At 23.0% G+C, this 23,184-nt stretch overlaps 7 protein-coding genes and 1 non-coding gene across 17 annotated transcripts in view; 4 read left to right on the plus strand and 4 right to left on the minus strand.

The window, feature by feature from the left end:
• LOC122860945 (Down syndrome cell adhesion molecule-like protein Dscam2) overlaps positions 1-4,158 on the minus strand; it is a 43,934-nt gene extending 39,776 nt beyond the window's left edge. For 3 of the 7 annotated variants that reach the window (XM_044165030.1, XM_044165029.1, XM_044165034.1), the window contains exon 1: positions 3,561-4,158. In XM_044165030.1, coding sequence (XP_044020965.1) covers positions 3,561-3,705 — 145 coding nt within the window. In that variant the 5' untranslated portion in view covers positions 3,706-4,158. The remainder of the gene's footprint in view (positions 1-3,560) is intronic. The other 4 variants (XM_044165033.1, XM_044165028.1, XM_044165032.1 and 1 more) reach the window with 2 other exon arrangements.
• Position 4,159: 1 nt separating this feature from the next.
• LOC122860947 (eukaryotic translation initiation factor 2D) lies at positions 4,160-7,023 on the minus strand. Its single transcript, XM_044165035.1, has 8 exons — positions 6,850-7,023; positions 6,334-6,721; positions 5,713-6,270; positions 5,497-5,639; positions 5,343-5,423; positions 5,039-5,243; positions 4,803-4,971; positions 4,160-4,724 (listed from the first exon to the last, which is right to left on the minus strand). Exons 1-8 carry the CDS (start codon positions 6,903-6,905, stop codon positions 4,660-4,662), a joined length of 1,665 nt encoding a protein of 554 aa, XP_044020970.1. The 5' UTR covers positions 6,906-7,023; the 3' UTR covers positions 4,160-4,659.
• Positions 7,024-7,735: 712 nt separating this feature from the next.
• Positions 7,736-9,224, plus strand: LOC122847848 (mothers against decapentaplegic homolog 5-like). Its single transcript, XM_044145704.1, has 4 exons — positions 7,736-7,758; positions 8,500-8,753; positions 8,862-8,970; positions 9,062-9,224. Exons 1-4 carry the CDS (start codon positions 7,736-7,738, stop codon positions 9,222-9,224), a joined length of 549 nt encoding a protein of 182 aa, XP_044001639.1.
• Positions 9,225-10,772: 1,548 nt separating this feature from the next.
• LOC122847849 (fatty acyl-CoA reductase 1-like) lies at positions 10,773-11,842 on the plus strand. Its single transcript, XM_044145705.1, has 3 exons — positions 10,773-11,012; positions 11,087-11,363; positions 11,475-11,842. Exons 1-3 carry the CDS (start codon positions 10,773-10,775, stop codon positions 11,840-11,842), a joined length of 885 nt encoding a protein of 294 aa, XP_044001640.1.
• A 1,857-nt stretch (positions 11,843-13,699) lies between these two features.
• On the minus strand, positions 13,700-13,771 carry Trnat-ugu. Its single transcript has one exon. It is a non-coding gene; the product is annotated as a tRNA-Thr (tRNA).
• Positions 13,772-13,874: 103 nt separating this feature from the next.
• LOC122860949 (E3 UFM1-protein ligase 1 homolog) lies at positions 13,875-16,803 on the plus strand. The gene is made up of 5 exons (XM_044165041.1): positions 13,875-14,101; positions 14,186-14,763; positions 14,862-15,008; positions 15,077-16,441; positions 16,532-16,803. The coding sequence occupies exons 1-5, from the start codon at positions 14,022-14,024 to the stop codon at positions 16,666-16,668; spliced, it is 2,307 nt and encodes a 768-aa protein (XP_044020976.1). The 5' UTR covers positions 13,875-14,021; the 3' UTR covers positions 16,669-16,803.
• Positions 16,804-16,942: 139 nt separating this feature from the next.
• On the plus strand, positions 16,943-19,134 carry LOC122860950 (eukaryotic translation initiation factor 3 subunit D). The gene is made up of 3 exons (XM_044165042.1): positions 16,943-17,216; positions 17,378-17,423; positions 17,505-19,134. Exons 1-3 carry the CDS (start codon positions 17,052-17,054, stop codon positions 18,971-18,973), a joined length of 1,680 nt encoding a protein of 559 aa, XP_044020977.1. The 5' UTR covers positions 16,943-17,051; the 3' UTR covers positions 18,974-19,134.
• LOC122860951 (probable low-specificity L-threonine aldolase 2) lies at positions 19,126-23,135 on the minus strand. Of its 4 annotated transcripts, none has more exons than XM_044165043.1 (5): positions 21,658-21,753; positions 20,446-20,532; positions 20,256-20,373; positions 20,102-20,185; positions 19,126-20,039 (listed from the first exon to the last, which is right to left on the minus strand). In XM_044165043.1, the coding sequence occupies exons 1-5, from the start codon at positions 21,691-21,693 to the stop codon at positions 19,156-19,158; spliced, it is 1,209 nt and encodes a 402-aa protein (XP_044020978.1). In that variant the 5' UTR covers positions 21,694-21,753; the 3' UTR covers positions 19,126-19,155. The 4 variants fall into 4 exon arrangements, with proteins under 4 accessions (XP_044020978.1, XP_044020979.1, XP_044020981.1 ...); XM_044165044.1 differs by lacking the exon at positions 21,658-21,753 and adding an exon at positions 22,711-23,135 and having other exon boundaries at positions 19,139-20,039; XM_044165046.1 differs by lacking the exon at positions 21,658-21,753 and adding an exon at positions 21,587-21,606 and having other exon boundaries at positions 19,139-20,039.
• Between the last annotated feature and the right edge of the window lie 49 nt (positions 23,136-23,184).

The raw sequence follows: 23,184 nt of genomic DNA on the forward strand, positions 1-23,184 counted from the left end.
ATTTTTTATTTTATTTTTTAAATTAATATAAGTTTTTCTATTTTTCTTTTCATTAAAAATTATTTTAATCAATTATTATTATTTAATAAATTATAATAAATAATTGTAAATTATATGTGAATTAGGAAATAAATAAAATAGATATAATTATTGATAAATATATTGGCGCAGAATGCCGTGTAAACATTTTAATAATTATGATTGTGTTCAGTAGTAGAGATAAGAATATCGTCAGACAAAAGTAGAGAAAAAAAGAAATAGATATTTACCAGTATATACATAGAGAAATTGGTGTGTCTAGGGTAGATTGCTGTGCTCAGCATGAAGCTATAGCTATACATATAATATAGTTTTTATAGCAATATGTGGAGTCACGGTATTCACCAGTATTTACAGCATACATATATATGTATATAGTATATAGTATATACTGTGTATTAATACAAGGACAAAATACACATGTATATATGTGCAAAAGCAATTCCAGCATGCATGGATATTTATGTATAGGTACATGAACCCAAGGCACCATTGTGCACACGTTGTATGTATGATTATTACACGCTTCTGTTGACTATGTTCCAAGTCACAACGTGGTTGGACATGTACCTATTCTCTATAGTCAACCAAACCAGTATTAATCAAGAATTTGTAGTTGGTAAATATTATAAATAATAATAATAATGAATTTTTCTATTTATATTTATAAAGTATACATGTATTATATATTTTTTTTTTCAACTATGTATTTTTATGTTTTTAAACTAAAAAATAATAATTACATCAACAAAATAAAATTTATATTTAATAAATATCAAAATTATATTGACTAATTGATTGTAAATGTTATTTGATTTTTTTTTTTTCTTTTTAAATGGTTTTTCAATTACATATTTTAATAGTATTACTTTTATGTCTGACTAAAAATTGAGTTGTTCTACTTGTACTAAATTTTATTACTATTAATAAAATTATAATAATTTAATTTCGATTTAAAAAGTTTTTATAGAATAAACGTTAAAATAGCCGGTTTTTAAATTAATAATAATAATAATAAATTTTCATTTTTTTTTTTTAAATTTATCGTTACAGTATGTATTATTAACTAATGAAAAAAAAAATAATAATAAAATAACATCAGCAAGTTGATACAGCCTAAGAGACAGTGCACTTTATAATAATTTACTTTATATTCATCAAACTTTTTTTTTTATCTTATTTACCTTAAATATATATTTTTTATATTTTTTTTTTCCTTTCAAAAATAATGAAAATGTCAATAGCCAAGTTGAATATTATCTCCATTGAAAAAATTTGTATTTCATTTTTTTTTATTATATCATGATAAATTAATATTATTTTTTCATAAAATGTAGAAAAATAATAACATACAAGTTGAAAAAAAAATTTAAAAAAACAATTGAATTGTGAGTTTTGATAATGAAATTTTTATTTTTATATTTTTTATTTTTATAAAAGAATATATAGGTATGTAGTTGGTGGAATTTTTATAAAAGTATACTCGTTGTTCATGAGATAAAGTTTATAATTGCATTTTCATTATATGCATACACACAAACAATTCACAATACTCTCATGATATAGCTAACTTAACTTGGAGGTAGAGAAACGTATTACGCTATGCAAATGTATACGAAAATGTACTCATAGAGCATCGATTTACTATGACCAAGTTTGCACTGGGAATTCGCCTATGGCGTTAGTTTACGTCTCTCATCTCCTCTTTGAAATTGCATCATACCTATTTGTTTGGAAATAAGGAAAGAGGAGTGAGGCAGAGAGAACGGAGAAGACAACATTCAAGTCATCAACTAAATTTATGATTAGGTATAAATAATAAAGATTATCCAATTCACAATATATATATATAATATTAAAACATTTGTTATCAAAATTTATATGGTATTTAAACAACATTAACCAAAAAAATTATTCAAATATTTCAGAAGAAAAACTTGTAAGTAAATTTTAAATAACTCGAAATTATTTATTTTTACAGATTTAATTTTTTTCGTTTTTAAAAATATTTATAAATTTATTTTTGTTGAATTATTTTATTTCATTTTGAATATTTTTTTTTTGCACATAAATTTTAACAAATATGTTTATATTATTTCTTGAACATTGTTTTTTTTTTTAATTATAAAAAAAAGTTTTTAAAAAATTACAATTCCATTGTTAAAACAATCAATTCAATTTTCAATTTTATTATATTCTGTGTTTTATAAAATAATAATAATAATTTATAATGATATAATAATAAAAAAGAAAATTTTATTCAAAAAAACTTGTGAGTGAATTTTAAAAAACTCAAAGTTATTTGTTTTATGAATTATTTAATATTACATTGTCCATGTAAATTATTCAATTTTAGTTTTGAATAATTTCTGAATATTGTTTTTTTTTTTTTTTTTCGTTTTTCATTTTAATTTTTTGTTTAAAACAATATTCTTTATTATTTAAAAAATAATTTAAAATACTTTTATTAATAATTATTATTAAATTTTATTATTTCAATTAATTGAAAGTCAACTATATGTGTTTGTTGGGTTTCATTGTAATTGGAGATGATAATTGATAACGTATAATATTAGAAGTAAAATAAAAAATAAAATTGTGAGCAAAGTTAAAGAAGTCGTATATTCCAGAAATTTGACTCTTTGCTTTTATGGATGATCTATTTAATGCAATTACACTATCGATAATTGAATTTTTAAAATAAAAAGAAAATATATCCATTTATATTTGTACAGTCATGTCATTCATATCAAATTAATTTGTTAATTAATAAAATTTGTTTAATTTAAATTCTCAAAATTATTTGATTTATTTTTTTCAAATTATAATATTTATAAAGAACGACGTAAATTTCATTTTACTATACACTCTCGGCGTTTATTAGCTAGCTATTTTATTCAGATAACAAAATTGTTGGCATTGTGCTATAAAATACTTCGAGTATCTAGCTAAATTCCACAAGTCAAAATACCTGTTTTGTGGTATTCTCTCTATGTGTAAAAATATTAACTTAAACAATTTATGTATTTAAAAAAATTAAAATACTAAAAAACATAAAAATATAATATTTAAATGATAAAATTTGTTTAAAGAAAAAAACAAAAGTCAATTATGATAATAAATAAATAGAATAATATTATTATTATAATATTTGAACCAATTTTAAAGTTTTAAATGAAAATTTTGGTTTGACCTCTTTTGTATAAACTACAACTGTCTTCTTTGCCCGGAATATAACAGAAACTTGTGTTCCATTTTAGATAATATAAAGATAAAAAATAATGATAAAAATTTTCAAGCTTTTTGACATTTGCTCAATTTTTTTGTAGACTGACATTATTTTTTAAAAAATAAAAATAATTATATAAAATTTTTAGCATTCTTTTAATTGTTATCAATTATTAAAACATTATTTAAAAATAATAATATAAACTTAATGATTATAGCTTTATTTATTTATTAAAAATTGAAAAAAAAAAAAAACAAATTTTTAATTAATAAAAATATATATTTAAACTTACTGGGTATAAGTAGTATAATAATACTGAAAAACACGAGGAATAACTCCACGTGGTATTGAATACCGCGCGTATTTAATTCACAATTTTGTACGTTATATTTATTATTTTTTAAATTTAACCACTGACATGATAAATAACGTGACATTTTTTTTGTAATAAAAAATATTCAAATAATCACAAATATATAATAAATATTTTTAAAAAATTGTATAATTAATTTTTCAATTAAATCACTGTTTTACTTTTAGTATTTATGTATATCAATAAAACCCCCCCAAGTTATTAACCCCTGAAAAATATTAACCCTTATATTTGAAGCTCGCACAATGAGTAACAACGAAAGACTGTCGACTGGCGCGCAAACGAATTATTACAAGTTAAGTTCGTATGATTTCGTTGGTTTTCGGTTTATTTCGGTAAACCACCCTGCCCATATTATCATCGTGTGCAATGTAAAATTGTACAAGTACAACCACAAGACTATATTATTAAGACCCACCTTTTCATCGACCTCAAAATAACTCAATTAAGATTTTCTACTCTTTAGTAATTTTAATTCAATATTTTAAACATAAAACTTTTTATTAAATTTCCTTTTTTTTTTTAAACTTATTTTATGGTTTTTTTTTCAACTGTGTTATTGAATTAACTATGATACTTTACTGTGTGTATCATCAGTATTATCATAATCTTAACACAAGTTTCATAAAACAATAACTTGCAAAAAAAAATATTAACTTTGTTTCGTTAAACTTTTATATCTTATCAGACACATTTTGAGTGATGTCAGCATACTTACTTTTTAACAATTTAAAATATAGTTTTTACAATGTCCATAGAATTATAACTATCAAGTCATAAAACTCTTTTTTCTTTTTATATAAATTGAATTATCATAAAATGTGTCAGTTTTTATTAATTTTTATTTGAAAAAAAAATTTTTTATCATTTTAATCAGATAATTATTGTTGGCAAGTTTTATTAAAATCATTTTTTTTTTTTTTTGTTCAATATATTTAATTTGTTTTAAAAAAATCATACGGTGTAAAAAATAGATGAAAATTAAAAAATTATCAATTTATTTATGTTTTTTTTTTTATCACTTTTTTTTTTTCGGTGCAAACTCCAATCCTTTAATATGATTTTTGTTGATACGATATTTTTCTATTGAAAAAAAAATTAAGAAATTAATTAAATTGAAAAATTAATAATTATATAATTAATAGTATTAATAATAATTACCAGTTAATAATTTATAAACATAGAGGACTTGATTTCCTTGAACAAGAACATTTGGTGTTTTTTTACCAGGTACATCTGTTATTGTCGCACTTGCACCAATACCTTGACATTCTTTACTAAATTCATCAAGTTTAATTCCAAAAGTTTCTAAATTATTAATAAGAGTAACCTAAAAATTAAATAACATTAATTAACATTTAAACAATATACTGACAAATTTTATAATAAATTTTTACCTTTTTATTGTTACATCTTGTTGTTACTGTTATATCAATTGGTTCTAATTTTCCAGTATGCAACAATGTCGTATTACCAACTGTTATTTCATGAGTATGTGTCATTTTTCCAATAAATTTATTAATTCCATCTTCTATTGTCAATGATAAAACATTTTCTTTTGTACGCAATGTACCAGCAAGTTGAGGATTAATATTCATCATTCTTCAATCATTAATAATCAAAAAATAGATAAATAAAAAAACATTAATATCAATATATAAATAATAATTATTATTTAAATAAAAAAAATTCAACTCTTACTTTCCATCTTGAAGATTTTCTTTTTTAACATAATCCATAAAACATTTACGTATTTCTACACGTTTCATTACATCACCTTTTCTAAAATTGAAAAAAAAAACAAACAATAAATTATTGATAATAATATTTGTTAATTATTTATCTTTATGCTTACTCATATCCAAATTTTGAAAGTATTGGAAGTACATCAGCAGTAACACGAAAACATTCAGACACAACTGGAGTATTTGAAGATACTGGTTTTGATGGTTCAGCTGTTTCATTAATAACAAGTTCCCTTATCAATGGATTTGATGACTAAAAATAATGAAAATTATAAATACTATTATTAAAATATAAATTTTTTTAATTATTTAAAATATTAATTTACCTGAATTTGTGTTATACTTTCAACACCTTTAATTATTGTTGTATTGATAACACCTTTTGATACCATATAAGCAAGAAATGCTGATAATTTTTTAAAACTTGATTTTTTAACATCAACAATTTGATCTGAAGGACATGCAGCTATTAAATGATTTTTAAAAAAGCTTGAACTTAAAATTGGAAGATCATTCTTTTTAAAAATTTTACATGCTTTTAAAAAACAATATTCAAGTAATTTATCCATTTCTTTGATTGGATCAAGATTATTAATTTCTGGTGGTGTTGTTACAATATTGTTTTCATTAATATCATCATTTTTATTATCATTGATGTCATCATCTATGGCAGCTGTATTTAAATCTTCAACAATATCTGAAGTTGAGTCTTCATTGACAGTTGGAGTATCTGATTTATCATCAATTTGTGGTCTTGTTGGAGGTTTACCAAGTTGACACAGGGCATCACCAATAACGTGAATAACATCAACACATTTACCACGTCCACCACACATGTACATTTCTTCTGATGAGTGTGATGTTACACCAACAGCAACAGCTGCCTAAAAAATAATATTTATAATGTAAATTGTCAAGTTTATTTGCATTTTTATAACTCGATTTACCTTATTATCATCAGTATTTATTGCAACTGGTGTATTTTTTTCTAGTTTACCATATGATTTTATTGTTGTTGGACCATTTAAAACAACACCAGGTAACATTAGATGTGCACCATTTGCTAATTTTGATACAACTGGTGGATATGTGGTATAATAATATAATAAATCTGGATGTTGCCAGAGAGTAAAAATTGTTGGGAATAATTGTAAATTTGGTTGATCAAGTTGAAAAAACATTGGTACTTTAGCAACACAATATAATTTACATAATTCACCACCATGGGTTATTATTTTCATTGAACTTATTGTTTCTTTTTTTGGTAATAAAGCTTGAACATCAGCATCAGATAAATTTGGAAATGAAATTAATACATCTTCACATAATTTTTTTCTGTAAAATAATAATATTTATTATGCAATTTTTTTGTTTATTTATCAATTATTTTGATATATTGTTTTTTTTATATAAATAATGAAAACATAACCTAGTTTAATATGTTTATTTTATTTAAAAATTACCTTTCTGTTCCTTTTAATTGATTGTTGGACTTAACTTTGAAAGGTTTTATAAACATTTTGATTAATTTTTTATTTTATTGTTAATGTTTAATGGTAATTTAATCTTTGTTTATAATCTATGTTTGACGTTTGTGTGTTTACGTGCACGTGGAATTTGTGCGCAAGTGTGTGTGTGTTTTGCTCGCCATTTTTTAAAATAATCAAGTGTATTTAAAAAATTCCGCGAAATTGTTAATGCTGGATTTGATTATTATTATATAATAAATAAAAAAAAAAGTAAAAACAAACATGAATTTTTAAACAACAATGACATGAAAATGTTTGATTTTTATTTACCTGAATAAGAAATTGAATAATAATTATTAAACAAATTGTAAATTTCAAATTTTTAAATTACATAAAAAAATATATATTTCTATTATTTAAATTGTGTATTTAAAAAAAAAAAAATACATAAAAATATTCATTGTTATTAAATCCACAAATTTAAAATAAAATTTACATTTTAAATATTTAAAATTAATATTCAAAAAAAATAAATAAATAAATAAATAAATAAAACCTTGAATGAAAAATAAAATATTTATTTATCACTGTAATATTATTTTCGAAAAATATTTTCTTGAAATATAAAAACAACAAAAATAATCTAATGTTTTTAAATTAAAAATAAAATATTTTCAACACAATAGAAAATCAAAATAACACTGTGTGTGTGTGTTTTCATATGATTAAAACACCAACTTTATTTTTCATTCAGTAACAAGTGGCCAGTCCCAATCGACAGTTAAATTTACTTCTTGAAAAATAACTCAATCCAAAAAGAAAAAATATAAAAACTAAAAAAAAAAAAAAAAAAAGTATTTATAAAATATATTGTGAAATAATGTCGTGGTCAATAAAAAAATGGTTTCCATCACAAAATCGTGATATCAATAAATTATTTGATCTAAGAGAAAATAAAAAAAACGATGAACAAACATTAGAAAAAATTCAAATAATTATAAAATCATTAAATATTGAAAATAAAAATAGCTCAAATGATTTAATAAAAGTATTAAAATATCCAGGTAAAAATAATAATTGTATAACAATTGATAAAATTGATAATTTAACAAGTCAATTTGATGAAAAATATATTCATGTTATTGCCAGTCAAATATGGAGATGGCCAGAATTACAATTACAATCAGAATTAAAGCCACTTGATATTTGTCAATATTCACATAAAAATGTAAACAACACAAAAATATGTATTAATCCATATCACTGGAATAAAATAAAAATACCACCAATAATGGTACCAGTACATCAATACGACATTGATGATAATAATGATAATGATGACAATAATGTCACATTAAATGTTAATGAATCAACATTAACAAATGATAATTATATAAATTATAAATACAATAAACAAGAACAATCATACACATCATTAAATAATCTCACAATAAATAATAATAACAACAAAACAATATCAACAACAAGTATTGTTGATAAATATTATTCAAATAGTAATTTCGATACTGATAGTATAATATTACCAGATGGTTATTTATCATTTAATAGTGATTATACACCAAGTGAATGTTTATCATCATCATCAACAATATCAATTGATAATATAAATAAAAAAAATAATAGTTATCAAAAAATATCACCAGTTGTTTATGAGGAACTTGATAATTGGGCTGATATTGCATATTATGAATATAATACAAGAGTTGGTGATGTACATCATAGTCATTCACAGTGTATTATTATTGATGGTTTTTCAAATCCAATGGATAATACATCAAGATTTTCAATTGGTAAATTAATTAATCCAAGTCGTCATCCATTATCTGAATCAATTAGAAAACATATTGGTAAAGGTTTACATTTACATTATATGGGTGGTGAAATATGGGCTGAATGTCATTCATTATCATCAATATTTATACAATCAGTATCATTAAATAATTCAGCTAATTTTTATGATAATACTGTTATTAAAATATCACCAGGACAAGCTGTTATGATATTTAATTTTGAAGAATTTTCAACATTAATATCACAACGTGTTAATCGTGGCTATGAAGCTGTTCATGAATTAACTAAAATGTGTGTTATGAGGTAATTTTTGTTTTTTTATATTTAATTTTTCTTTTTTTTTTAAAAATACAAAAACAAATGAAAATAATGTGATTGGTTTTGTTTTTATCAGGGCATCATTTGTCAAAGGATTTGGACCAGAGTATCCAAAAAGATATGATATAACATTGGCACCATGTTGGGTTGAAATACGATTGATCAGTGCATTCAAATGGTTGGATAAAGTTATGACAACAATGGATTCACCAGCTAGTCGTGCAACTTCTTATTCATAAAAATTATATATTTATTTATTTAAAAACTATAAATAATCATTGACTTGTCATTATTATGACAATAAAATAACAAATATATTATTTGTAAATATTATTAATTAATATTCATTTACATCAATCATTATTAAATAATTGATTGAATGTAAATAAATAATTTGAAAAATGTTTTTTATATATTTTCATGGTTTATTAAGTAAAACATTAATTAATTATGAAATTTAATTCTATTATTCTATTATGTGATTGATTATTAAATTTTGAGTTCGAAAATATCATAATTATATTGAAAAAACTAGTTTTTAATGGTCAAGGACGTTTTTTTTTTTATCTGAAATTTAATTTAATTTAATTTTTTTTTCTTTTAATTATTTTCTATTTAAGCAACATTTGATGCACTTTCTAAAATAATCATGTATATTTACGTCATCTTGAAAATGTTCAAGTTCAAATTGTAAGTAAAGAATTCAAAAAAAAAAAAAAAAAAACAACAGCAACAAATAAAATCAAATATATTGTACAGTGTTTTTAAAATAAAATTTAAAACCTTGATGTCGTAGTTTAACAAATATATAATTAATTATTGATTAAAAAATAATAAATTTATATTCTTATTTTTTGTTCTTGCTTACGCATTTAAAAATTAAAATTAAAAAATAATAAGGATCAATCAACGTGTTGAAATTATTACTAGCAAAGTGTCAGTCAAACTTGATTTTTATTTTTTATAATAATACGCACGTGTAATGATAAAATTGTTGAATAATTTATATTTATAAATTATTTATTTATCGATAAACACGTCTATCAATTTGATATTTAAAAAAAAATCCAAAACAATAATAATTATAAATTAAAAAAAATAAATGAATTTATATAATTTTGAAACGTGTTTTTATTTTTTCATTGTATATTTTTATCTTCCTTTATTATTATAGATTTATTGTTAAAAATTTTTAATATTTCATACAATATTTTTCAAAAAAAAATACCATAATTAGTTATCAAAATATATTCACTACTTGAGTTAATTACTATCATTTATAATCACCTTTTCATAACACATAAAAAAAATTGATTTGAACAAAAAAAAAAAATCTATATTATTATGCAACGTCAAAAACTTTTTATAAATAAATTTTTTTTTATAAATAGTTGAATTAATATTTTCTATTGACAAAAAATCATTACGTAATATTTAAATTCTGTTGGAAAAAAAAATTAAATTTATCAAGTTTTTCTGGTTTGTAATGAATCATTTATTAGAACGAAATAATTTATTTATTTGATTTCTTCAATTTAATAAATATATTGCCGCAAATGGATTAATCGTTTTTTTTTTTTTTTTACAAGGTTAATTTATTGTGTTATATATATAAAATTTTATGATAGCTTTTGATGCTTATATATACGTGTTAACATCTTTGAACAACATTCAGTAACAGTCGGTATAGAGAGAGTGAAGTGTATTTTAAATATTTTATTAAATTGATTTTTATTTGTAAATATTGTAAAATGGAAAAAAAAAATAATTCAAAACAACTGTCAATTATGAAGCCTAATATTATCGAAATAAATCATAAAGATCAATATAATTTTGATGAAAATTCAATCCAAGATTTTTTTACTGGATCAATAATATTTATTACTGGATCAACTGGTTTTTTGGGTAAAGCATTGCTTGAAAAACTTTTACGATCTTGTAAAAAAATTTCAATAATTTACATACTTTTGAGATCAAAAAATGGTCAAACAATTCAACAAAGACTTGAAAAACTCATGGATAATTTAGTATGTAATATAATTTGATTATAATTAAAATTCATTATAAAAAAAAAAAAATTAATTTAATTTTAATTTTATAGATATTTGATAGAATTAAATTTGAGTATCCAGATTGTTTTACAAAAGTAATTCCAATAAATGGTGACATTAGCCAAGTAAAACTTGGTCTCAGTGAAAATGATTATTGTCTTTTATTTGAAAAAGTAAATATTGTATTTCATTGTGCTGCAACAGTGGGTTTTAATGAGCCTTTTAAAACAGCTATAAATCAAAATGTTGGAGGAACTAAACAAGTCATTGATCTTTGTTTAAAAATGTTTAATTTAAAAAGTTTTGTTTATGTCAGTACAGCATATAGTAATTCAAATATTTTTGAAATTGATGAAAAAATATATCCAACAAAAATTAAGCCAGAATTTATTTTAGATGTATGTAAAAATTTCGATGATGAAATTGTTAATTTTTTAGCTAATAAATTACAAGATAAACATCCAAATACTTATACATTAACGAAAAATTTTGCTGAAAATTTAATTAATAATTATAAAGATAAATTGCCAATTGCAATTGTACGACCAAGTATAATATCTGGTGCTGTACAAGAACCATTTCCTGGATGGGTTGATAATTTTATTGGAGCAACTGGAGTTATGGCACAAGTTGGAGTTGGACTTGCTAAAAGTATATTTGGTGAAGAAAATAAAATTGTTGATCTTATTCCAATTGACATTGTTGTTAATACACTTATTTGTGCTTCTTGGAATAATATTATTCAACCATCAAATAAAATTCAAGTATATAATTGTGTTAGTGGACCATTCAATCCTTTGAGGTAATTTTTTAAAATATAAATCTTTTTTGATATTTAAAAAAATCTTAATTTAATTTTTTTTCTTTTCATTTATTGTTAATATAATATAAAAACTAACAACTAATATTTTTTTTCACTATATTGAGATGTTGTTTAAATTCTAAAAGTGTAATTTCATGAAATTTTTGTTTAGAAATATTTTTTTTTAAATAAATATGACCCGCAATGAGAAATGCTAAATTTTGTTTATACAGGTCACGAAAAATATCACATTAAAAATAAAATTAATTATAAATTAGATTTAAAATTTCTAGGATAATTATAATTAGGTGTTGCTTAATTATTAGAATCATAATATGTGAATTTAGATATTTATGAAAAAATATTTTTACTGCTTCTACTTAAATTACTAATTAATGAATTTTTTATTTAATTCAATAGATGGAAACGTTGCCATAAATTGACAGCAAAATACGCAATTGAATCACCTTCAAAGCATGTTGTTTTGTATCCTGGAACAATATTCACATCTAACCGGTTGTTGCACAATATCATAGTATTTTTTTGTCACTATGTTGTTGCATTTATGCTTGATTTACTTGACATGTGTCAGAGACAAAAACCAAGGTAAAAAAAAAAAATTGTTTTAATTCGAAATTAATACTAATTATTCATTAAAAATATTGTTTTATTTATTTTATTTACAGAATGTTGAAACTGGTAAAACGTAATGAACGTATGCAAAATGCATATGATTTTTTTAAATGCAATGAGTTTTATTTTCATGGAAAAAATATGAAACAATTAGTTGAAAAAGTTCAAATAACTAAAAATCATATGATATTTAATATTGATGCTGAAAAGTTTGATTGGGACCAAAATATATGTAACTGTATGTTGGGTATTAATAAATTTCTGTTTAAAGAAAACACAGATAATTTAAAAATTACTAAAAATTATTTAAACAAGTAAGTGAACAATTTTTTTATTATACAGTATTAATTAATTTATAAACAATAATTATATTTTTTTTGTTTTTTTTTTTTTCAATTACAGATTATTTTGGATTTGGAAATTCATTCAAGTATTTTTAGTTATATTGACAATAATAATTTTATATTTTATATAAATCCTTTTTCTTCCTTTTACTGTCTTATTTTAAATTACTCTTGAGTTAAACAATACGTTTAACAATTCGATTTAACTATTTAATAATCTTAGTGTTAAGTTCAAGGATGTTTATTCTGTTAAGTGTTATTCAGCATTTATTTTTTTTCTTTATAATAATTTTTATAATAATGTTATTATACTTTATTTATTTGGAAAACTTATTATGTCAAGTTATATACTTAATCAAGGTATATTTTTGTTATAAGCTAAAATCACTTTGATAATGATTTTTACTAATAGTTATTTAATTAAGTATTTTGAACAATTGGACTTATGCAAAATATTAAATAAATAAATAAATAAATAAATAAATATCTTCATTATCAATTAATTATTGCTTAAAATAAAATTTAATTTATTATTCTTATTATTTATGTAATTTAAAAAAATCAAATAAATTTTAAATAATAATTTATTTAGATAAATTTCTTCTGCTTAAATTTCTTATTAACATTTTATATGAATATATAATTTTATAAATGATTTGCTACATGATTGCACACGTGATTGTTTTGTTATATTCGATTGATAAAATTATTTCTTCATATAATTACATACTTCTTTACAAAAATAATAACATTTTTTTTCTGTGATCAATTTAATATATACAAAAAAAAAACGAAAATGTATTACTACCTTGTATAAAAAAAAATTCACACAATAAAATCTTCAATGTATTATTTTTTATTAAAATTAAAATTAGCAAAAATTATGCCTCCAGAGAGAATTGAACTCTCGACCCCTGGTTTACAAGACCAGTGCTCTGCCCCTGAGCTATGCAGGCTTTACATTAATCGATGAAAAAATTCACCACAAGTCAATGAGGCTGCCATCTTACACACACCAAAATATACACACACATATTTTATTTTTTTTTCTCTTTTTATTTATAAATATGATGACGTCACAAATGAAAAGTGTTTACTGCTTGACAGAAGACTCCAGTTTTTAGATCAACCTCCACGTATCAATCAGCCAAACATCTGGATTTATTATTATTTTGACAAATAAATAAAAACACAATACAATACAAAATGTCATCTGTAGATTGGGATGAAATAAAACGTCTAGCAGCTGATTTTCAAAAAGCCCAATTAAGTTCAACACTACAAAAGTAAGTAAAATATATTGTTGGTTATTTAATGTTTATATTAACATCTGTTGAATAAAACTATAATTTTATTTTTTTTAAATATAGATTATCAGAGAGTAATTGCATTGAAATAATATTAAAATTAATTGAGACAAATTTACTTGATGTTATATTTACTGCTGATGGAAAAGAATATATAACACCACAACATCTTGAAAAAGAAATACGTGATGAATTATATGTTTGTGGTGGACGTATTAATTTAGTTGAATTATCAAAAATATTAAATGTTGATTTATCACATGTTAAATCAATTGTATCAAATATTGAAAAACATAACAAAAATATTAATATTATACTTGGACAAGTAATTGATAATAATTATAAAAAAAAAATATCACTTGAAATTAATGATAAATTAAATCAAATTGGTTATATTAATGTAACTGAATTGACATTACAATATGATTTACCAACTGAATTTATACAAAATCTTGTTGAAAAAGAACTTGGTAATACAGTACATGGAAAACAAGATAAACAAGATTCAAGAATTTTTTATACTGAAAATTTTATTGCTAAAAATCGTGCTAAAATTAGAGGTGCATTATCAGCAATAACAAAACCTACACCATTAACAGCAATACTGGGACAATGCAATGTACCAGAAAGGATATTTTTTTGTAAGTTTTTTGTTTTTTTTCATATGATTGAGCAAATAATAATCATAATAATACTAATTAGTAAAAATAATCAATGTATTTTTATTAATTTTTAACAGCAATACTTGACAATTTACATGGTGCAATTGAAGTACCAGGTGTAATAACTGGTAAACATGGAAATAATGGTATTTATGTACCATCAATATATTCAAAAAGTCAGACAGAATGGATTGATAATTTTTACAAACAAAATGGATATCTTGGTAAGTTAATATAAACAAAAAAACAATTAATTGATTAATAATTATTATTGTTGTAATTTAAATTTTAGAATATGATGCATTAACTCGACTTGGTATATCTGATTCGAAAAATTATATAAAACGTCATTTTCCTCAAGATGAATTGACATTACTTGATACAGTTGCTATTGGGCCATCAATAATTGATCAAATTGATGCAAATATTGAAGATGTCATTGCAACAAATTCATTTATTGATATATATCCACTTTTACCATCAGTATTTTCACCAGAAGATATCGAAACAATATTAAAATATAAACAAAAACAAAGTAAATCGATATTTCATATATTTTCAACAACAGTTATTGTTTCTGATGAATATTTAAAAATATTAAATAAACCACTTGAATCAATTGCTGAAATAAAAGCTAAAGAATTTGTTGATAATGGTAAATGGTTACAACATATTGCTGATAATAAAATACGTAGTGGTTCATCACGTAATATTGAATCAATAAAAATTGATAAAAAAGATGAACGTAGAAAAAAAGCATCAAGTGGTAAAGCTGGTGGTGGTGGACAAGGACGTGAAACTAAAACAAAATCAACTAAAAAAAAATATTTACATGGAAAAAATAATGATTATGATTCAGATGATGATAATAAATTATCGAAAAATAATGAAAAAAATGAGCTTATATTTGTAACAATTGATGATTTAAAAAAAAAATTATTAAATGATGATAATTTAAATGACATTGATGGTTTTGTTGATGAATTATGTATTTATTATCAGCCAAAATTGAACAAAATTGCTTATTCATTGGCTGAAAAATTAGCACAAACAACAAAAACAAATAATTTAAGTGAAATTGAAGATAAATTAAATATGTTAATGACAAATATAAAAATATTTGATAAAGGTATCAAGTGTATATCATCAAGCAAAGATACACAAATTGCATTGACAAAATATTTAATGAAAACATTGGCTACTGATTTTATAAATGAATTATTAAAATTAGCTGCACAACAAAATATGATACAATTTCCAAATAATTTAACAACTGAAACACGTCAAAAATTACTACAAGAATTACCACAAGACGTTAATGAGCCACTTGGTAATGTACACAAAGCTATTATTAAAAATTCAATTGATGATTTTTTGGATAGTGTTGAAATGGCATTGTCAAGTTGTTGTTTAGTTTATCGTAAATTTGATAAAAAACGTGAAAAATCAAATGTTCTTGAGCATAGACAAGCACTTATTGAACAATTAAATCAAACTCAAGATGTTGCACTTGCATTACATTTAACAACAAGTATTTTATTTACTGCTTCAACCCAATGTGCCTTACACATTTCGGGAAGACATGTTTCAGCAATTTTAACATTTTTACAAAAACATTTAGATCCAACAATTGTCACAAAGTTACTTCATTTTCATGGTAAAATATATAATTTACATATTTTTATTTATCATTATAATTTACTGATTAGTGTGATTAATTTATTATTATTATTTTTTTTTTTTACAGACTTGGTACTTCAATTGTTGAGTTCTGATGATGAAACAATCAAAGAAACAGCTCGTTCATCATTAACTGAAGGACTTGAAGAACTCAAAAATATTGCAAATGACTTTAAAAAATATGTTGTTACTGAAAAATGTTAATATTCATTTTATATATTTAAGAAAAAAAAATTTATTGACTTATTATTAAAAATAATATGGACTATTTTGACATTAAAATAAAAAAAATATCTTAAATTTTATTATTATTAATAACTTATGTCAACAAATACATCATTCAAGTTTCACCTTTTTTAGATTAAAAATTACATAAGTAATAATATTAATATTATATTTTGAATAACGCGCTTGCAAAAATGGCTGATGATGATGCAAATAAAGAGCGACCCTTATGACAATTCAAGATACTACGAATAATATGTGTGCGGTTTTTTTTTTATCTTTCTTTCGCTTTCTCTCACAGTTATGGTGGATTAGCGTGTATTTTATTTTAATATAAAATTGTATAAAATCTCAAACAAATAATGAATGACGATAAAGTTGAAGAAGTGATTCAAAAAATTGAATCAGTTCATTTTAAAGCACCAGCTATTCAAAATAATTCTAAAGGATGGGGTCCATGTGAATTACCAAATCAATTTAAAGATATACCATATCAACCATTCTCAAAAAGTGACAGACTTGGTAAGGTAAGCATAATCATGTTACACAATTATGACTGACTATCTACAATTTCAAGGTCTAAAAAAAAACATGTGATGTTTTGTAAAATCCTTATACAAAAAGGACAATAATAAATCTAATTTAAAAAAAAAAGAAAAATATTATATTGTTGTTTTTTTATTTATAGATATCTGATTGGACTGGAGCTTCTTTCCAAGATAAAAAATTCATGAGTGAGTTTAATTTACACCAAAAAGTTTTAACGTTAAATATATTTAATTTATTGTTTTTAAATTTACGCATTTTTTGTGTAGACAAGTATACATCACAATTTGGATCTGGTAGTCAATATTCTTACTATCATGATGAAGATGAATCAACATTTCATTTGGTTGATACAACAAGAGTACAAAAACCATTGTATCAACGTGGTAGATTTGGTAGAAATTTACGTATGCGTGGTGGTCGTGGTGGTTTAATAAATCAAATGCAACAACTGAGTAAATTAAAATCACGTGAACGTGAACGTAAAGGACAACAATTTAAAAAATGGGGACGTCAACAAGGTATGAGAAATAGAAATCAACAACAAATAAAAATACGTGATGCATCAGTAACAGTTAAACCAAGTTGGCAAACAATTGAAGAAATGGAATTTTCACGTTTATCAAAATTATCATTACCATCAATAAAAAATGGTGAAGATGTATTATGTGCTGGTTCATTGGAATATTATGATAAAACATATGATCGTGTTAATGTTAAAAATGAAAAACCATTACAACGTATTGATCGTATATTTCATACAGTAACAACAACTGATGATCCAATAATACGTAAATTATCTAAAACAGATACTGGTAATGTATTTGCAACTGATGCAATACTTGCAACAATTATGTGTTGTACACGTAGTAATTATTCATGGGATATTGTTATTGAAAAAATTGGTGATAAATTATTTTTTGATAAACGTGATAATACAGAATTTGATTTATTAACAGTCAATGAAACAAGTATTGAGCCACCACAAGATGATGGTAATATATTAAATTCACCAAGAAATCTTGCACTTGAAGCAACATTTATAAATCATAATTTTTCACAACAAGTACTTAAATCAAATGAACCAAGATATAAATTTCCAGTAGATAATCCATTTATAACTGATACTGACGAAGAAACAGATGTTGCAAGTATTGCATATCGTTATAAAAAATGGGATTTAAATAATGGTATTATATTAATATGTCGTTGTGAACATGATGCTGTTGTACAAGGACCAAATGGTGAATTACAATTTTTAACAATAAAAGCATTAAATGAATGGGATTCAAAATTAGCTAATGGTGTTGAATGGCGTCAAAAATTAGATGGTCAACGTGGTGCTGTACTTGCTAATGAACTACGTAATAATGCATGTAAACTTGCTAAATGGACAATTCAAGCACTACTTGTTGGTTCTGATCAAATTAAATTTGGCTATGTTTCACGTGCAAATGTACGTGATTCAAGTAAACATGTTATTTTGGGAACACAACAGTATAAACCAATTGAATTTGCAACACAAATTAACTTAAATATGGACAATGCTTGGGGTATTTTAAGATGTATTATTGATATTTGTTTAAAACAAAAAGATGGAAAATATCTTATTATGAAAGATCCAAATAAACCTATGATACGTTTATATGATATTCCTGATAATACATTTGACAGTGAAGAAGAAGACGATGATGATGATGATAATGAACCAACTGCTAATGATGCTTTTCAAAATTAATTAATAACCTTGAATTATATTTATCAATGTTATTATTATTAATATTAATATTTTAGTTGTTTTTTTTTTTTTTTATTTTCTACTATACCTATATGAAAATTTTGTAATTTTTAAAATTTTAATATTTCAAAAAGTTATATAAAAAACTACAATGATGATGCAAAAAAAATTTTTATTTTTGACTAAATACATTTTGTATCATATTTTTTTATGAGATATGTAATTTTTTTTTGTGCAGCTATTAACATTTCATCATTTATATCAAGATGAAAAACAAGTCTTACAAATTCAGGTGAAACCGACCAAGCTTTAATGATTGTTTTATCATCATTGTCATCATCAATAACTTGACCAAGACGTTCAGCAAATAATTTTGCTGTTAATTTTGTTTTATTATTAATATAAATTAATACCATATTTGTCTCTTGACCATGTGAGTAAACTTTAAATAGACTTGATCCAGTATTATTGATAGTATCCATAATAATTTTTGCTTTTTCATGATCTTTATTTAATTTAAATCTATTTTCTAGTGCAATAAGACCAGCAGCAGCAAGTACACCAGACTGACGCATACCACCACCCAAGACTTTTCTAACTCGTCTTGCTTGTTTAATAAATTCTTTGCTTCCACAAAGCATAGAACCAACTGGTGCTCCAAGACCTTTGCTAAGGCAAAATGTTACTGAATCAAATTGCCTAGTAATTTCAATTGCTGATAGACCAGTTTTTGTGACAGCATTGAACAATCTTGCACCATCCATATGAAGTTTTAAATTATATTTTTTTGCAAATTCTACAACTTGATTTATCCAACTCATTGGCAATGCTTTTCCTGATATTGTATTCTCAATAGCAATCATTTTTGGAATAGCATAATGGGCATCACTAGGATCATGAATTTTTTCTTTAACTTTATTTAAATCAAATGTACCATCTGGATTATTTGGAAAGGTACGTAAAATTACTCCAGCAATTTGTGATGATCCACCTTGTTCATGAGCAACAATATGTGAATCTTCACCTACATAAATTTCACATCCTCTTGTGTTACAATGAACCATTACTGAAAAAATAATCAACCCTCTTGAATTTATATACATAATATAAAATAGTAAAAGTACTTACTGGAAATTAAATTGCCCATTGTTCCACTTGTTACAAATAATGAAGCTTCTTTGCCTAGTAAATTGGCTGCTGTTTTTTCTAAGTCTGTTGGATTTATTAAAATTAATAATTTATATTTTTTACAATTATTATAAATTTCAATTTAAAAAATTACTTATAACAGTTGGATCTTCTTCACAAACATCATCACCAACTTCAGCAGAAAACATTGCTTGTCTCATTGCCAAGCAAGGCTTTGTGATTGTATCACTTCGCAAATCGACAATAATTGCCTTTAAAAACAAATAAATAAATGAATTTTATTTTAAAAAATTAAATTTTTTAAAAATTATTTAAATACATACATTCGTAGCCGAATTTACCCCCATTTCGGCCATCGTGCGATGATTACTTGTTTCTCCATAAGACATGGTATATATTTTATACGCTGGCTAAAACAAAAAATAAAAACAAATGATATACAAATGTATAACAAGCGTAGAAGAATCAAGTGTAAACTTTAATATAAAGTTGAATATCTTTTAAAATATATTATAGAAAATACTAAAATAGTATAATAAAAAATGAATAAATCTGAATCCAAAGAAGAGTGGTGCCTAAATCGGTTGGTGCATTGGCAAATTTATGTTAAAATACCTCCAGATACAAATACCTCTGTCAGGTAAGAATTTATACATTAAAAAAAATTGAAAAAAAAAACAAGGTCAATGGACGTGTATAGAATATATAACCATATCAATAAATAGTCACCACGCGACTTGAATAAATATTAAAATTCAAAAAATTAAATTAAATTTGTTACAAATTATTATCTCACACAATAATAATAATAAATTTTATTTAAATATTTAAAAAAATTGCAAGGTATCACACAAATTCAGGAAATATTAAATAAAGATAATAAAACGAAAAAAAATAATTAAAATAGTGAATCATAAAAATGTGTGTATGTGAATTATATTTATATAATCATTTATATCCTTATTTGTACGAATGATTTGACCAATATTATGTCCATAGAATATAATACACCTCAATTCAAGTAATATCACGACATTGAAGGTTAAAACTGTCGCGTTGCAATATAAAACAAGATGTTTCTTTATCCAAATAAGGTGGGTGTTTGTTGGTGGTCCTGATATGACAACTATTCACTTTACCATATCGCCTTAAGTGAAAAAAAATTAAAAAAAAAAACCTTTAACTGAAAAAAAAAATACTTTAAAACCATAGAAGCCGTTGTAAATAAACAAATCCATTAACGGATTAATTAAATTTTCATTTACAATAATTTTTTTAAAATTTATTATAAAATTATATTTATATTTAAATTTTATTTAACAACGAAATATTGAGTATATATTTTTTTTTCTTTTGAACATCCATATGTGCTGATAATTTGATATATATTTTTCATACACGCATAAAATATTTTTTGCGGAAAATTTCCGTCTATTGTTTTAGTTTTTCTTATAGTTTTTTTACCCCTTTTTCTTTATTATTATTTATTTCTTTTTTGGTTTTCTCCAGCCCGTGAATTTAAAAGTGCGAATTACCTTGTACGGATCTAACATGCATTCGTCGTCTGACATACATTTATTTTATCTTACGTAATATATAAAAAATATGGTAACACATGAGTCATTTTTTTGCGTTTTTTTTTTTTTATTTTCTGCCCGTGGGCTAAATTAGGTTGAAAATATATAATTATTATTTTAATTTCCTATTATTTGTCTTATTCAAAAAAATTAATAACTTTTAATAATAAGCTTGATTGTTTATTTGTTTTTCTATATGGAAAAATTAATGTCATTATTATTATCAGTCATAATTTGATTGAATTTGATTTAATAATTTGCGCAGGCGTAATGATGAGTTTTACAATAATACCGCCTTTTTTTTTTATTTTGCTGTCAATTAGCGCCCTCTTCCCGGAAGTGAATAAAAATTTTTTAAATTTTAATAATATTTCTAAAATAATCATTAGGTATTTATTTATTATACTTTTTAATTTAAAAAATATAAAAAAAGTATAAACAAGTCATTTGGATGACGCATTTTTTTTATATTCAACCTTGAAATACTGTAGGTCATCAGGTTTGTTTTTAAATTTGGGTTTGTTATAATATGGCCTTAATGAGTAATATATATTTGGCAATAAACAACAAATCAAAATGATAATAAAATTAAATGTTTAATTTAATCAAAATTTATTATTACTTTTCACGAAAAAAAAAAACAAATATATTTGATTAAAACTAACACACACCAACATGTAAATAACGGTTTATTTTTGGTCGCCATATTTTACCGCTAAATATCATGAAAACGCGGCCTATAAATTTGCAAAATATAAACACAAATAAAAGTACATAGAGTAATTGAAAAAAAGCATTACCAATACCTCTTATTTTGTATTAAAAAAAAATATTAAATTGTCATTTAAATATTGATACTTTTTATATTGAAACACGTCCAATTTTTAATATAAAAAAAGAAACCAAACTTGCCGACATAGCGATTATTAAATTAAATAAAAAAATAAACATAAGTAAATAATGATTAAAAAATATAAATAAAATGTATAAATTGTTATTATTGATACATACGGAAAAAGAGGCGTTGAACAATGTGTAACAAAGTTAGTGGCTTTAATGAGTAGGTATTTACAATTGGTATATGTACAACAACAACAACAACAAAGGCTGAGAGAGAGAACGGTATGTTTTAAGGTATATAAAAAAATGAAAGAAAGAGAGGGATCAGTATAGACACAGGTCAGCACTGCTTCACCGCAGACGTTGTTGGTTGTATGTGCGGTGAAAGTGGCGGCGGTATACTAGCAGCGGGTGAAAGAGGGTGGTAAAACGCAGTAAAATAAACCAAGTGCAAGCGAGAGAGCCAAAGCAAAAAAACCATAAAATCATAAAAGACTGATAAAGACGAAAAATATAGTGATAAAATTTCATGGAGGGGATGAATGTGTAAAGCGAGATAAATGTAAAATTTTAAAAGAAAAGTAAAAGGAGAGAAAAAGACAGGAAAAAAAAAAATTGTCGTGGCAGCTGGGGGCAAAATTTAAA

This window comes from Aphidius gifuensis, linkage group LG1 (assembly GCF_014905175.1).
Source record: "Aphidius gifuensis isolate YNYX2018 linkage group LG1, ASM1490517v1, whole genome shotgun sequence".
In the NCBI taxonomy this organism is placed as follows: domain Eukaryota; kingdom Metazoa; phylum Arthropoda; class Insecta; order Hymenoptera; family Braconidae; genus Aphidius; species Aphidius gifuensis.